Source organism: Oryctolagus cuniculus, chromosome 4, assembly GCF_051225735.1.
Source record: "Oryctolagus cuniculus isolate XC-2025 breed Fujian yellow rabbit chromosome 4, ASM5122573v1, whole genome shotgun sequence".
Lineage (NCBI taxonomy): Eukaryota > Metazoa > Chordata > Mammalia > Lagomorpha > Leporidae > Oryctolagus > Oryctolagus cuniculus.
The window spans coordinates 126,656,662-126,673,221 of NC_142870.1; the positions used below are offsets into that span (position 1 = coordinate 126,656,662).

General features: G+C 36.1%; 1 protein-coding gene and 1 long non-coding RNA gene across 5 annotated transcripts in view; one reads left to right on the forward strand and one right to left on the reverse strand.

Moving 5' to 3' along the window:
* The first annotated feature begins 263 nt into the window (after positions 1 to 263).
* GPR149 (G protein-coupled receptor 149) overlaps positions 264 to 16,560 on the forward strand; it is a 75,045-nt gene continuing 58,748 nt past the window's right edge. Inside the window, exons 1-3 of one of the 4 annotated variants that reach the window (XM_089332170.1) lie at positions 264 to 1,428; positions 2,256 to 2,448; positions 8,738 to 9,186. In XM_089332170.1, coding sequence (XP_089188296.1) covers positions 397 to 1,428; positions 2,256 to 2,448; positions 8,738 to 9,186 — 1,674 coding nt within the window. In that variant the 5' untranslated portion in view covers positions 264 to 396. The remainder of the gene's footprint in view (positions 1,429 to 2,255; positions 2,449 to 8,737; positions 9,187 to 16,560) is intronic. The other 3 variants (XM_002716308.6, XM_089332171.1, XM_089332172.1) reach the window with 3 other exon arrangements.
* Positions 14,294 to 16,560, reverse strand: part of LOC138849360 (uncharacterized) — a 65,529-nt gene continuing 63,262 nt past the window's right edge. Inside the window, exon 4 of the long non-coding RNA XR_011388108.2 lies at positions 14,294 to 14,700. This is a non-coding gene — a long non-coding RNA (uncharacterized LOC138849360). The remainder of the gene's footprint in view (positions 14,701 to 16,560) is intronic.

The following is a 16,560-nucleotide window of genomic DNA, read 5'->3' on the forward strand; positions in this document are numbered from 1 at the left end:
ACAGCGCTTAAAAGTGAATACAGTTTGATTACCTCAAGCTACAAGCTGCTTTGCTCCGCAGAAGCCCCCAAACGGATCCAGACGGCCTTGCTTATCAGTCTACCTGAGGAGTTTGCTTGTTGCCTGAAACTTGATGGTGGGAGAGAGGTTTTGGTTTGTTCCTTTTTAATTGGAATGTTGAAAAGTTTCTTACTAATGCTTGAAATGGAACACCCTTTTTAAATATGGGTTGAGGCAGATCTAAAGGAAACTTACCTGGCAATTTCCTGCAGGACTGGCTGGGGGAAACATCTAGAGGATAACTTGGTAGGAGAAATGAGATCTGATTTACAACAGCTGTTTTGAAAAAAAAATCACGAGTTATTGAGAAGGTTAAGTAAATATTGACCCAGGACAATGCCTTTATTTCTCAGTAACTTATTAACAAATGACTCCAGCCTGTGGAAAGAAAATCATAATTCTACGGACCTTTTAGATCCACCAGGAACTCTGAATATCTATCTGTTTTGTCTGACATGTTTAATGACTCTTGCAGCCCTGGCGGGCAGCATTTTTTCACTGATTTCCCTGCTAAAAATGCAGAACCGAACTGTTGTGTCCATGCTCGTGGCTTTCTTGTCTGTGGATGATTTCTTGGGCGTCCTGGCGGTGACTATCTTCATGTTTTTGCAGTGGGCAGGCGAGGTCCCTGGCAACTTCCAGTCTCTGTGCACCACCTCTGCCTTACTGTATTTATGCCAAGGCCTCTCCAGCAACTTGAAGGCGACTCTGCTAGTCTCCTACAACTTTTACACTTTGCGCAGAGCTGTGATGAGCCAGGCAAGCTCCAGGAGCTCGGGCCAGGTTCTTGGCGTGGCGCTGGCCCTGTGGGCAGTCAGCCTGCTGCTCTCGGCGCTCCCGCTGTGCGGCTGGGGCTCCTTCGTGCGCACGCCCTGGGGCTGCCTGGCCGACTGCTCCAGTTCCTACGTGCTGCTCCTCTTCGCCGTGTATGCTTTGGCCTTCGTGCTGCTCGCTGGTCTCTCGCTCCCGCTCATTCTCCAGTTGCTATGTTCGGAGGAGCCGCCGAGACTGCACGGCAACTATCAGGAAATTTCCCGAGGGGCCTCCACTCCAGGCACCCCTCCTACCGGGGGAAGAACGCTTTCCCTGTCTCCCGAGACTGCTCCGGACCGGGCTGTGCGCTGCGCTGCGGGAGGCTCCCCGAGCTCGGACACCGTTTTTGGAGCCGGACCGCGAGCTGCCGCTGGGGCTGGAGCCCGCAGGAGCGAGCACCGGGGGACTCTCTATGGCACCAGAAGCTACACCGTGAGCGTCGCGCAGAAGCGCTTCGCCTTGATCCTAGCGCTGACTAAAGTCCTCCTTTGGCTGCCCATGATGGTAAAAGTGCATTTGTTCTGCGTCCGTGAGTGCCGGGCGGCGTGGGTGCGGGTAGGGATTGGTGACGCGGGTTTGGGGAGTCGCCAGCAGATGCCCAGTTAAGTCCGCTTCCGAACGTGTCTCTAGGTTTGAGAGAAGCTTTGCTGGAAGGCCGACCGCAGGGAGGGCCAGTCAGCCGCGAAGCTTTGGCTACTGAGCTTCTTGTATAGGCATTGAGGAGAAAGGGGAGCACTTTCGGTCGTGGGCGACTTTCCATGGGGTTTCCCTAGATCTATCGTTACAAAGGACAGCAAAATCTGGGAATATTCACAAAAGGAGGGGCAGAGTGAAAAGAGTCTCTTCTCCGACGGTCTGGCTTCCTTTTCTCTTTGCTCCATTCCGGTCTGGTGAGGGCGCCGCCCATCCTCAGCCTGGGAAAGAAGGGAACCCAGTCCAGGAAGGAAAGAGGCGACAAAAGAGTTTCTGCTTCCGGACGCCAGGGGTGAGCCCAGTTGAGAGATGACAGAGTGGAGCCCTGCTGTGACAAGCATGCCTGGGCAGAGGTGAGGGTCCAGGGAGGTGACAAAGGCCATCTGCAACCACAGATGCAAGTCCCATGGTCGCCAGATTCCCTGTGTGATGTCCCCCACGTTGTTGACTGTGCTTTCCTGGCTTGACTTGGAAACTGACACAGATCTACTACTCTAGAGCAGGCATCACCAAAATTCTGATCTGGCACATTGCGGGTGCATCTCACCTGTTCCCTGGAGTCCACGGACAGGTGCAGAGATTCTGGTTTTCACTCAGCAAAGGGTATGGGGCAGTGTGATTGCAGGAAAGGCTTAGCAAGCAGAAAATGGGATTCTGGGCTGGGTCTCAAGTTCTGTTCCCCTTTGCAGATCCACATGGTGGTCAAACACGTGAAAGAGTTTCAGAACCTTCCCTTGGAGACACTCAGCTTTCTACTAACCCTGCTGGCCATCACTGTAACCCCTGTATTTGTCTTGTCCAAACGCTGGACCCATTTGCCCTGTGGCTGCATCATCAACTGCAAGCAGAACACACTGGCAGTGGCATCTGATGGGGAAAAAAGTAAGTTTGGACAGTGTGGCAATTGGAAGCAATATGCATGCAGTCAAATACAGAAAAGTGGTCCATCGACAAAGTTGTCCAAGTAGGAGATAAGAGGCCAAGGACAAATGTAAGTGGTAAATAGTCAGAAAATGATTACATGAAATAAACCTTAACATGTTGCAATGGGTTTCAAATGAGGTAGGTTTTAAACAATACTGTGAAGTATTCGCACATTAAGGAATTATTTTAGGTAAGAAAGGAGGAAAACAATATTCATTCATCTTCAAAACCCTAAGATATATCCACCATAGCTTTCATTCCAAGTAGAAAACAAATTCCCCTCCCAAATCTATAAATTGCTATGAGAAGCCAGCATCTGAAAAGACATTGTTTACTCTCTGAAAAGAATTTAAAACTCATGTTATAACCATTATAATTCAGCAGAACAGAAAGAAAAATATTTTCATGATTTTGCTGCCTGTATACTTATATTTGAGTTTTGAAAAGTTTTCAGATTAAGTAATCTGAATGCCTGAAAACAATTCTAAAGCAAAATTTAAGTGTGTACCTCTGTTAGAAACACATAGCAAAGAGCACCTTCTGTTTCAAGAAAAGACATTGGTGGCAGTTTGTCTTTTATGTTCATGTATGAATCGAGCCACGCTATTTACTTTTTGTAAAAATCTATGTTCTACAAAGTAACCATAGAATGGGAATGGGAGGCAGGGCCAACTATAAAACTCTCCACAGTATAATTGTTTCCATAGTCTAAGGCAGGAAAAAATTGAGAAAGGATCTTTATATTTTGACCCTGCCAGAAAGGAAAAGGATCATTCCAGACAAAAGATAGACTGTACCATTTCATGAATCTAAGACTGCATGCTGAATTAACTGTCTCATTAATTATTCTTGCTGAGAATAAGCAAGTATATTCTTCTTTAACAAAGAAGAGAGGTTTAAAAGCAGTTCATCTCAGACTATTTTATGGTTGTAAAAATTGGCGAATACCAAAGCACATTCTGTAAGGAGCTCAACAACAGGGTTATTTTATAAATATTAGTTATCCATGATTTGACATATTCCATGCATTGATAACATTTAAAATTTAGAATGCCTAGATATTTTTCAAATGATAGAAATGTTTTTATTGTTAATATAAACATTTATTGTTAATAGATGCCAAAATCATCTTTGTGTTTAAAATAACCAAAGAAAATAATGATGTGCCTCTGAAGATTAATATCCAGAGCAACAGAGAAAACTAACAAACTGTTTTAAAACACTTATAAAAACACAAACATAGAAGAAATCATTTACAAGCCTAAAGGTTCTAGCAGTCTAACAAATATTAACATTTGTTACTAAATTAGTGAACCGATCCTGTCTTATAACATTTAAGATTATGAGGAAAATTAAGTCTAGTGTCAGTGAAAATGAATTTAAGTCTCAATAAGGGGTTTAGGGAAGTCATTTTAAGTGGGGAACACCCATCTAGCTGAAAACAAATCAATGCAACAGATATATTATTACAGAGGACCTAGGAAAGACTCTCTCTCTGTCCTGAATCTGACAGAAGAGCCTATAGTAGGCTAGATGCTTCTAAATCAAATGGTTCCATTCTGTCATATGATCCAGGCTATGCCACAGGGAAATTCTCAAAATAAAAATGAGAATTTTTACTGTTTAAGGAGCTACCATAAATTTTCCTTCCATTAGGATGACACAACAGAATTTTGAGACCCCAAAATGGCTTATTCTCAGGCAGTCCAGATGCTTGATCAACTATATGACTAATTCTTTGAGGGTATGGCTTTGGTTTTACATTTAAACTTTTTCTCCTTAACAAACTAGGATTGTCAACCCTATCTTCTTTTACATTGTTTATCAATGAACTCTGAAGCAAGGGAAAGTATTTTTTTTTCCTCACCCATGTTTACCAAGGAATCATATTACAGATGTAAATACATGTAATTCTACATCTTAGCACCAATGAATGGGAATTGAGCTATGGGCAACCAAAGGTGAATGTCAGTACTAGAAAATAATTTGCAAAAATAAGAATTCTCTACTGTTTCCATCAATAATCTGCACTATTAGTGCCTAAGGTGAAGTGTTTTGAGGAAAAAAAAAAGAATTTTTAAGACAGAAGGCTCAGGTAGTAGACACAGGGGTTGTAAATGGCTTTCAGATTAATTGACTGACATGATGATTTCTTTCTTTAAACAAATAGTTAAAATGAAATATTTGATAGAAAGATTGTATTTTCTTTCACTTTTTATTTTTTCACAAATCAGAGTATCTGGTAAGTGACATAGTCTGAAAAGTTATTCATTTTATTTAACTGAGAATTACATCTAAAGTTACAATTTGTAAGATGTGATTAAAAGTACTAATTCATGTTTTATCCAGGGTTTGGGAATAATGAAGCTTTTGCTTTGCAAGATAAATACATTGTTTATTTTTCAGAAGTGCAGTATGGGTTTCAAAAGATCTTTGACTATATTCTGATGGTCTAATTTTCTTGCAAGTTATTAATCAACAAAGGATCTCAGATTATACACAAAAAATTTAAAAACAACTCAACTATTGCTTTTGTTTGTTTTGCTTTGTATTTTAGTGACATAAAATTAGGGGCCAGGAATTCCACTATTTTCAGGACTTTTGTCATATAAATAAAAAGTTTTTTAAAGGCATCATTTCTCAGAGCAAGTTTGACCTACTTGAGTCACATATCAGAGTGCCTGGATTTGATACCTGGCTCCAGCTCCTGACTCCAGCAGACCCTAGGATGATTTAAGTACTTGGTTCCTGCCACATGTTTGGTGAACCTAGATTGAGTTTCTGACTCCTGGCTTCAGCCCAATGGCACTTGTGTGCATTTAGGGGAGTGAACCCATGGATGGTAAAGTTCTCTGTGTCTATCTTCTCAAATTAAAAAAAATAAAATAAAATTTTCCAAAATCCCATTTACTTTTAAAAAGATATCACTTCTCTGAAATCATATTCAATTAACTACCATCACTAAGTTGTGACTATCCCTAGCATGCCAGGCATGATTCCTATAGGCTGCTTTATTCAGTACCTCACTCACTCAAGCATTTCTTAGGAGAGTGTAACTATGTGTCTAGCACTGTGCTGTGTTTTCACTAAGGAAAAGAAGTTCCCAAGTCATGGCCCATGGAGTTGATTTTTGTCTCAAAGACATGGTTGTTTAATCCAATCTGTATGGTTATTTTAAATATAAAATGTTAAGATCAGTATATTTCATATTTAAAAATTTTTAAGGTAAGTATATTTTATATTAGAATCTACATAACTGCTTTGTCTTCAGAAGTCAGAATAGCTGACAACACAAACGCTGTGCCTTTGACAACAACTGACTGGAGCTAAGAATCTGCTTTGGATGTAGGGTAGTTTCCCATTTGCTATAACATATGCAATTTACTAATTCTGTAGCTATTTAAACTTTTCACTAATAAAAATAAATAAGCCAGACATGTTCTTGCCCTCAAAGCACTTAAAGATAACCAATTTAAATTTTATGCTAGTATTTCTTTCAACATAGTATCATTAACTATGTTATTTTTGACAATTTTTTTCTAGAAGTTTCCCCCCTTACAGCCAATCTCTAGTCAAACGTTGTAGTCTTTGTGCTAATATAATAATCTATTGTCTCCGTATGATCTTTGTCAGAATTTATCTTTAATGCTAAAGGAAGTCATTAACTAGAAATGTTTTCATTGGCTATATATCATAATATGTATGTACATATGATGCATAGACAATATAATATATATGTATATGGATGTACTTCCTCTGACTTAGAAATAGCACATCCATGTCATTCTGCTGTCATCATCATTGTTGTCTCATGGATGTGATTAGCAGTAAAACAATTTCATATAGAAGCTAATAACCTGAATTCTAGATTCAGTTATCTTTCTGTTCAAATCTTTTTTCACCAAGTAAGTAGTTTCAGGTTAGTGTCTTCTATCAGCTTGTTTTCTTAACTTTATAGTAGAACCAGTAAACTTTTATTGTGTAGGATGTTAGTGTATTAGAAACTATGATTTATGTGCATAACCAGGCCTTGGAAGTGTCTGTCACATCATGGTCTCTTTCACAAATCTGCTTTCTTCTCAGAGCCTACTACAGACTGCCTCATGGTCCTCGTAATATGGAGGCAGTTTCCATTAATACATTTATACTCCTTCAAAAATACTTCTAATTTTTAGTTTATTTATTTCAGAGTCATAACATGTAACTAATAAAATATGTAGTCATAGGCATCAATTTTATCGAAAAAGTCATAAAACTGAGATTTTGACAAATTATCTCTTTATAAATTTTTAGGAAAAAGGGAGGTCATCAATAATTAAAATATTCTTTTATTTCATTCACCTTCTAAGTTACAAGTCCTAATTTAAGTTTATTGCACCACAATATGAGAAAATAAGTAGAAATATAAATGAGAAAATGTATAAATTAACACCTATTTCTATCCTCCATTTTTAATAGGAACTTTTCATGTTAACACTATTGCTCAAACAACAACAAATGATATTTATAAATTATACTTTTCAGACAGTAGCACTGCTCAGTAAATCTCTGGTTCTGGGAACATTTCAGTAATAGATCAGCTTGTAAAAGCCACTAAGGTGTATTATAAAATGAATCAAATTTTACCTATTATTCCCACAGAAACTTTAGAGCTTTTCATAATTTTTCTACCAAAGATAGCTAAATGTCTGATTATAAAACACAGAGCAATCAAAGTAGAAAATGTGTTTGAAACAAGCTGTATTTTAAAAGATAAAAACCAAAACATTCATCTGTATTTTGTCTACCACCTTGATATAACTTCATTCTTAATACATAAAAATTATATACTATTTAATGACTTTCACACTCAAAATTATTGCACTTTCTGTCACATTCTAATTTGTTACTAAGACTTTATATCATATTCACTAACTAATACTATTATATTTAGAAGACCATAGTATTTCCATAACAAACTGTATATTCCTATTGAACTCATCTTGAAACTTATTAGCTTTACAGATACTGTGAAAAGCTTCAGTTCACAGAAATATTCATATATTCACTTTATTACCAATTCATTTAAAAATTTATTTGTACCAGAAATTTACATGTTGTTTTTAAAGTTTTAAAGCTGTATGGCAACATGGAAAATTCTTTTTTAAGATTTACTTATTTATTTGAAAGTCAGAGTTAGAAAGAGGAAGATACAGAGAAAGAGATCTTACATCTGCTAGTTCATTACCCAAATGGCCAAAATAACCAGCTCTCCCACATGGGTGCGGGGGCCCAAGCACTTAGAACATCTTCCACGCTTTGCCAGGACATCAGCAGAGAACTTGATTGGAAGTACAGCAACCTGGAGATACTGGTGTCACAAGTGGCAGCTTTACCAGCTACACATAAAGCCTATTCCCAAGGTCTAATTTTTAATGTATACATTTATAGACATAAAAATGTCAATGTTTAAAGTAGACATATCTATTGGTATTGTCAGATGAATAATTCTTATAATGTTAAGGCTGAGTAATAATTAATTTTATATTTTTTAAAGATTTATTTACTTATTTGAAAGGCAGTTACAGACAGAGGGAGAGACAGAGAAAGTGGTCTTCCATCCACCGGTTCACTCCCCAAATGGCTGCAACTGCCAGAGCTGTGCCAGGCCAAAGCCAGGGGCCAAGAGTTTCTTTCAGATTTTGCAAATGGGTGCAAGGGCCTAAGCACTTGGGCTATCTTCTACTGCTTACCCAGGTCATTAGCAGGGAGCTGGATGGGAAGTGGAGCAGCCATGACTCAAACCAACACCCATATGAGATACTGTCACCACAGGTGGAGGGCTAACCTACTATGCCACAGCACTGGCCCCATAATAATTAACTTCTAACAAAATGAAATTTATCAACAATATATTTTATTCCAAAATAGTGTACAAAATAATTGGCAGAATGAAAAACCAAAAACTAAATATATTCCAGAGTTTTCTAATCTATAGTGAATTTTTGTTACATAAAACTGTTTCAAAAACTGAAAGTATCTTTGGGATTATATGTATTTTGAGTCCTTCATTGGTAAAGTAAGAAAAATTAGGTCTGAAATGATGAGGATTTGAATTTTTAAGGCTTAAATGTTTTGCATAAATTAAAAGAACTAAAGATAGTTTTTCATAATAAACAGGTTGTGATTTCTATTTATATTCACTATGTATAGCCAACTAGTGTTTATATCTACTTCACTAACCATGAGTTTTGTTGTTTTTACTTAGCCAAGAGGAAAGGCTTTGAATTCAATCTATCATTCCAACAAAGTTATGGAATTTATAAAATAGCACGTGAAGATTACTATGATGATGATGAAAATTCCATATCCTATCAAAATCTGATGAACTATGAGTGTGAAACTACAAAAGACTGTCAAAGAGACAACCGTAATATCTTCAATACCATAAAAGTCGAAATCAGCACCACACCCTCTCTGGACAGCTCCACACTGAGAGGCATTAACAAATGCACAAATACTGATATTACAGAGGCCAAACAGGATTCAGACAAAGATGACAGTGTGTTTTCTGACAAAAGAGAAAGTGATATTAACTATGAAGAAACCACCTTTTTTGAAGGGCCAGAGAGAAGGCTATCTCATGAGGAGAATCAGAAACCAAATCTTTCAGACTGGGAGTGGTGTAGGAGTAAATCAGAAAGAACGCCTCGTCAGGTACAGTAAAGGTTGCTCTTCCTGTGAAACTAAAAGTGGCATTAAATATAAAAGGCATAAAAAAACTCTCCGTTGAATATTTCATTCAGTCAAGTCAAAGGTTAATTTTACTTGCCTAAAATTTCAATAATAATTTATCTTAAGGTGTCTTTTGAGGGACTTTTTAATTTTTAAAAATATTTTACATTTGCATTTAAAATCTAGACATTTTTAGAATCATCAGAGTCAACTGAGATTTTTGAGAATGGTAAGACATTTTATTTTAACTTCAACTGATCTCTTTAAATTCAGAGAAGACACTCAGAACTCATGCTGTGAGTTAATTAGTTTAATTAGTTAGCTTGCTGATTTTTCCCCTCCTGTGTTCTAAACGCATATCAAAAGTCCTCAACAGAGGTTTTTTTCTTTATGCACAATGATACTTATGCAACTAGACATGAGGGGTATTGTCTTAGGAACTATGCTAGATAGCTTCCCTATCTGTCCAGTGGGAACCAGTTGCTCTAGTACCCAGAGAAGAAAATAAGATTTATTCCAGAATATATTCTGGTGAGCTTTTTCAAGGCCTGCTGAATGTCCTATTTCTTTAAAGATGGGAAAGTGTTTTTATAATGTTTTACAGAACTGATAGAATTTGCCAATAAATCATTTCATCCTCTTCTAGATTCCAGCCTGCCTAGAATAATGAAGGATACTTTCTATTTTATTGAAATTGCAGTGTGATATTGATATGAGATAGTTCTTTTCTCCAAACTCTCATAATATGATAATTAAAGTTGACCTTGCTCTCTACACTATTGATTTCTGAGGAAGATAGCCATTTTCTACATGATTTAAAAGAAATAAGAATCTACTTGCCATTCATCTCTAAAATCAAAAACATAATTTTAGAAATATTCTGCTAGGAATGGTGCATTCAGTGATCAAAATATGACCATATAGCACCAAACTATGAATATAAAGAGAATAATCAGAAAATTCCTTTAGTCTCATGGATTTAGTGAAACTACTAATCTCACTCTGATGTCATCTTTAAAAAAGAAACAAAATAGTGAAACAAAATATACAAAATACATTATTAGAAAAAATAATTGCGCATACTGTTTACTGGTTAATAATACCACAAAAATATCAGTAAATGCTTGTCATAATTAAATAACCCAGTATAAAGTGGAGATCAAATATTGCGAATTTTCAGTACAATTTGGTTCTACATTTAAATGGGGGAATTCCTACACATTCATCAATCTGTTCATGCATAATCTAAAGTTCCTGTTTTTCTCATGCTTAAAAATTATATAGTATTCAAAATGAAATGTGCACGCATATGTTGTGTGTGTGTGTGTGTGTGTGTGTGTGTCTCCCAAAACTCTGGAGCTATTTTTTGTGCTAGTACCCTATACCTTAATGCTTATCCCTTAGTGGTTAGTTATCTTGAATCTCACTCATGCTTTTTGTTGTATTATTTTATCACAAATGTATGTACTTTTAATAGTATTTTGCTTAGTTTGGCTAATTTTGAGCTTTGTAAGATAACATTATTACTATATGTAGTATTCTAGTACTCACTTTGTTTACTGAATATTACTTTAAATGACTCCATTTTCTTATATATCTTGTCAAAACTTTCGGAATTATTACCTCAAATATCACAATGTATAGCCGTCATTCAAAAGTCCTGGCAGATGGAGCAGATGTTTGGCCTTGCACTCAAGAAATGCATTAGGATGCCCACATCCTATCTCAGAGTGCCTGGGTTTTATTCCCAGCTCCAGCTCCCAATTCCATCTTCCTGATAATACACTCTGAAAGGTAGCAGATGACGGGCTCAAGTTTTTGGTCACTGTCACCCACAAGCTCTTGGGTGTGGCTTGGTCCAGCCCCAGCCATTGCAGGCATTTAGGGAATAAATGAGCAGATGGGAATCCTCCTCTATATATGTTTCTATGTGTGTGTGTGTGTGTGCACGCACCTTTCAAATAAATAAAAATCTAAAAAGTGAAAGTCTTGGTTATAGTTTACAAAATACAATTAAGTATACCTAGAAATGTGAAAGTAGCAGACACTGTTAAAACCTAAGTACATTGTCTTATGAGAATGATGAACTACAATTTACCTACAATTTCTATTTAAATTTTAATAAATGACATGCTATATGAAAAGTAGAAAACTTTATTCAGATATTTTTCGCCTATAAAGATTTTCTTCTTAAATAATAACATTTGAACATGTGTAATGAGCAATAGTTCAAGAAACTTACACAAAATGATGGCTGTGGAAAATAATGATTAATGATAAAGAAGAAAATAAAATATTCAGGAAAGGTAAACCTTCCTATCTCCAGAAACTAACTAAAATTGAGTGAAATAGTATAATAAATTTTCAAACAGCAGTAACAAATCTTTAAACTACAGACTGATATTGGTATGACCTTCCCTTAGCAAGACTGTTTATGGTCATTAATATTAGCATGGCAAAATAACAAAATTTTGAAATTACAAAATTTCAAAACATTTTAGATTATAGAATTACAATAGCAACAAAACACAATTAGGGGTCATAAGCTTAAGAGAAATTCCATAAAACTCAAGACAGATTTTAAGTCCTATCCTATTCTTCAGAAGCAGATGATACATGGCAGTTCATGGTGACTGAGACAACACTTCATTTTTTTTCTTTTTTTTTTAACTTTTATTTAATGAATATAAATTTCCAAAGTACGGCTTATGGATTACAATGGCTTCCCCCCCATAACGTCCCTCCCACCCACAACCCTCCCCTTTCCCATTCCCTCTCCCCTTCCATTCACATGAGGATTCATTTTCAACACTTCATTTTTACCCTTTTCTTCCAACCACTTTCTTCACTTTGAGAACAATGTTAATTTATGTATGTTAAATAGTGGTACATTAAACTATGGTAGACACTGCCTGTACTCTGTGAAACCCTTCCTCTTTGAATTTTTTAAACTTTTATTTAATAAATATAAATTTCAAGAGTACAACTTTTGGATTATGGCAGCTTTTCCCCTCATAACCTCCCTCCCACCTGCTACCATCTCATCTCCCATTCCCTCTCCCATCCCATTCTTCATCAAGATTCATTTTCAATTATCTTTATATACAGAAGATCAACTTGGTATATACTAAGTAAAGATTTCAACAGTTTGCACCCACACAGATATACAAAGTATAGAGTACTGTTTGAGTAGTAGTTTTACCACTAATTCACATAGTACAACACATTAAGGACAGAGATCCTACATGGGGAGCAAGTGTACAGTGACTCCTGTGGTTGATTTAACAACTGACGCTCCTATTTATGAAGTCAGTAATCACCCAAGACTCTTGTCATGAGCTGCCAAGGCTATGGAAGCCTCTTGAGTTCACAAAGTCTGACCTTATTTAAACAAGGCCATAGTCAAAGAACTTCTAGTTCTCTCTTCCGTTCAAAGTAAGGCACCTCCTTCTTTAATGGCCCATTCTTTCTGCTGGGATCTCACTCAGAGATCTTTCATTTAGGTCTCTCTTTTTTTTTTTTTTTTCCCACATTGGTTATACTTCACTTAGGCTCAATTGATAACCTCATATCTAATCATGTGTGTTTGTTCTTAGTAGTTTAAAAACAGCAGACTTGATTTCAACTATATTATGTGAGTTCTACTTTATATTTTTACAGTATATTTAGCTTAACTTCTTTATTAGAGTTTATGTTATTAAGTGAATTCTCAGTTTATCTGGATGGAAGTCCTGGTAGCAGCAAGAAAATCAGATCAAGGTTAAGATATGAAAAAGATGGTAGTAGAATGGTTTTAGTAGATTTAAATATGATTCAATAAATTTTATGAATTAAAGGTGTTTGTAAGAATAAAATGTAGTGTTAAACTTGGTCACACACAATTGTTTCTTTTTTGAACCTCTAATAGAATCTTTAAGGCTTACTATTAAAATATTCAGAAGGAATAATCAGAAGTGTCTGTTTTTCTTTTTTTTTGGCAAAATAATTTTACATTTATTGTATATAACAATTTAACATATTATATTTTTAAATATTTTTCTTATATTTTACAATATGTTTATGATAGATTAAAATTTAAAATAACTATATCCTATTAATCATGCTTTAAATATGAGTCCATCAATTTCATATATGCTATCATTTTTATGACAAAGCAAAGCAATGCTATTGTTTAAGCTCTAAGCAATTCCTGTTGTGGGTATTCAGCTTGACATGGCTGCAGTCATCTTGATCATAACGGCCATCTTTCCTTCCAGGTGCTCCCCTGGTAGTCATCTCAAAGCTTATGGGACAAACAGAGTCCTAAGATAATCCGTCACTCTTAACTGACGCCTGGAATAGCTCCTACAAATATTCATATTTCCTGAGAAAGTCCAGGTACATTCCAATCGGCCATGGACACTTTTATCTATCTTAGCATGTAAATCTTTTCTGTCAAGCTTCATGGTGGGGAATCCTCTTGTCTTCCTGCTGCCCAAGACATGCTTCTATCTACAAGTGTCTAGTAAATTACATTCTGCGTGATTTCCTGAAATTTTCCACCAATTTCTTTAGTCTCCTAACATCTTCCTTGTTTATAACAAGTATAACAACTTGATATAACTACTGGTTGTTATATACTGGGTTTCTCCAAAACAACTATAAATCATATGGTTTTTAAATTTTATTTTTTACAGAGAACTCTTTTAGACTAACACAATTTCTAAAAATAAAATTACTGTTATGTATGTATAAAAAGAAAATATTAATGCAGTAAATTAATGAAGTTATTTCTTAAATTTCTGCATGCCAACAGTCCATTGCTTAAGACTCATTTTCATCTTAGAGTTATTGATATCTGTGTTTTCCACTAAATATTTGCCTTCTGTGTCACTGAAGGGATGAGGACATGATATTTCTTTTTTGTTTTTTTTTTTTGTTGTTGTTGTTGCCTCCCTTTTGCTTCTTTTTTTATTTATTGTTTATTTAGTAAATATAAATTTTCAAAGTATAGTGAATGGATTACAATGGCTCCCCCCCATAATTTCCCTGCCACTCACACCCCTCCCATCTCACGCTCCCTCTCCCATTCCATTCACATCAAGATTCATTTTCAATTCTCTTTATATACAGAAGATCAATTCAGTATATATTAAGTCAAGATTTCTGCACCCACACAGAAACACAAAGTGTAAAATACTGTTTCAGTACTAGTTATAGCATTACTTGACATTGGACAACACACTAAGGACAGATCCCACATGAGAAGTAAGTACACAGTGACTCCTGTTGTTGACTTAACAATTTGACACTCTTGTTTATGGCATCAGTAATCTCCCTAGGCTCTAGTCATGAGTTGCCAAGGTTATGGAAGCCTTTTGAGTTCGCCGACTTCGATCTTATTCCGACAGGGTCATCGTCAAAGTGGAAGTTCTCTCCTCCCTTCAGAGAAAGGTACCTCCTTCTTTGATGGCCCCAGAAGTGTCTGTTTTTCAATTGGCCACAGCATGATTGTTTCTGAAATAAAACCATGATTTTCTAGAACCACCAGCTTTTTAACCATGAATAAATAAAAATGGACTTATAAAATAATTTAGTGACTTGAGGGTGATCACTATTTTTCTCTTTTATACTTATCTCATAAAATTATCCACAGATTCCATATTCTTTCTTTTAATTTCTTCTTTTGGAGTTCTATAAATGTAGTTATTATTATAAATCAGAAACAAAGATACGTTGTTCCTGTGCCAAATTCATCTATAATTCTAGTATCATAATACCTGAAAGAGGAAAAGTCCCTCTCTGCCAGTAGAATGTAAAATGACAGATTCCATAACAGTTCTCAAATGAGGCACAAAGCAGGAATGGTGGGGTTTGAATTTGCTACAGAATAACTTAGCTTAAAAGATAAAGTCAATAAAAACTAATTTTAAAGTCATCTGAGAATCAAAGAAATTTTAGACACTTTATCGAAAATAGTTTTACAAATTAAAGTTAGGTTATGTCTTTTTCTAACAAAGTTCAATGGCAGCATCAGTTTCTATATTTTGCTATGTTATTATTTCTTTAAGTAATTTGCATAGCAAAGTATAGAAACCAAAAGTCAATTATACTATTTTGGGTTCTTTAGACCTTATCAAATTTTAGTATGCATACAAGTCAAAAGGAGACCTTATTTTTTTTTTTTTTTTTGACAGGCAGAGTTAGACAGTGAGAGAGAGAGAGAGACAAAGAGAAAAGTCTTCCTTTTCTGATGGTTCACCCCCAAAATGGCCGCTACCGCTGGCGCACTGCGTCGATCAGAAGCCAGGAGCGAGGTGCTTCTTCCTGATCTCCCATACATGTGCAGGGCCCAAGCACTTGGGCCATCCTCCACTGCACTCCCGGGCCACAGCAGAGAGCTGGACTGGAAGAGGAGCTACCAGGACAGAATCTGGCACCCCAACCAGGGCTAGAACCCGGGGTGCTGGTGCCGCAGGTAGAGGATTAGCCAGGTGAGCCACGGCGCCAACCAAAAGGAGACTTCATTAAAATACAGATTATGACTGAGTAGTTATATGGTGAGACCCAACATTCTGCATTCCCAATAAGCTCAGATGATTCCTATACAAAATCAAGGTTCCACCTCTGGCTTACAGAATCAAATCCCCCAATTGGATAATATGCACATTAAAATATAAGAAGCACTAATTTTGACTTTAGTCCCTAGAGAATGGATATGAGTTTGAAAAGCAAGGCAGGAATAGCACTTTCCATGTAATATATGTCCCAAAAATTAACATAAGACTAGAAGAAAATATCCCAATACATATATCTCTCTCCTCTTCCTAACAAAAAGCATCTTTTCCCCTTTCACTATGAAAAATATTAAACAGTACAAGATGTTAGTGCTTCCTGTGACATTGTTAGCTTACTAACTGCAGAAGGTTAAACTTGTCTCTGAGTAATTTTTGACATTTTCACCAGAAATGACCACAGTGGAAAAATCCACTTATCACCTCCTATTTGTAGCCTCCACCCAGTCATCCTAACACAGATGACTGTCCACAGCATCGATATTTTATTTTTGACTACATCCATTTATTTGAAGTGATAGTTAATTACTCACTGTTCAGACACCTGAAAATTGTTACACTGCTTTCTTTCTAAAAATATTTATAATTTTTATGACTATAAAATACATATTTTGGAAAATTTTGAAATTGATAATAAGCAAAGAAAAAACAGATAATTGTAACCACCACGACTTAAACATGGCGTACAATTTGTCATATAAAGTATTAAGCTCTCTCCCATGCATATATTTTTACTTCTAACAAAAATAGGATCCTGCTGCATATATTGTTTTGGAATCCTCTTTTCCCTACTTAACAGTAA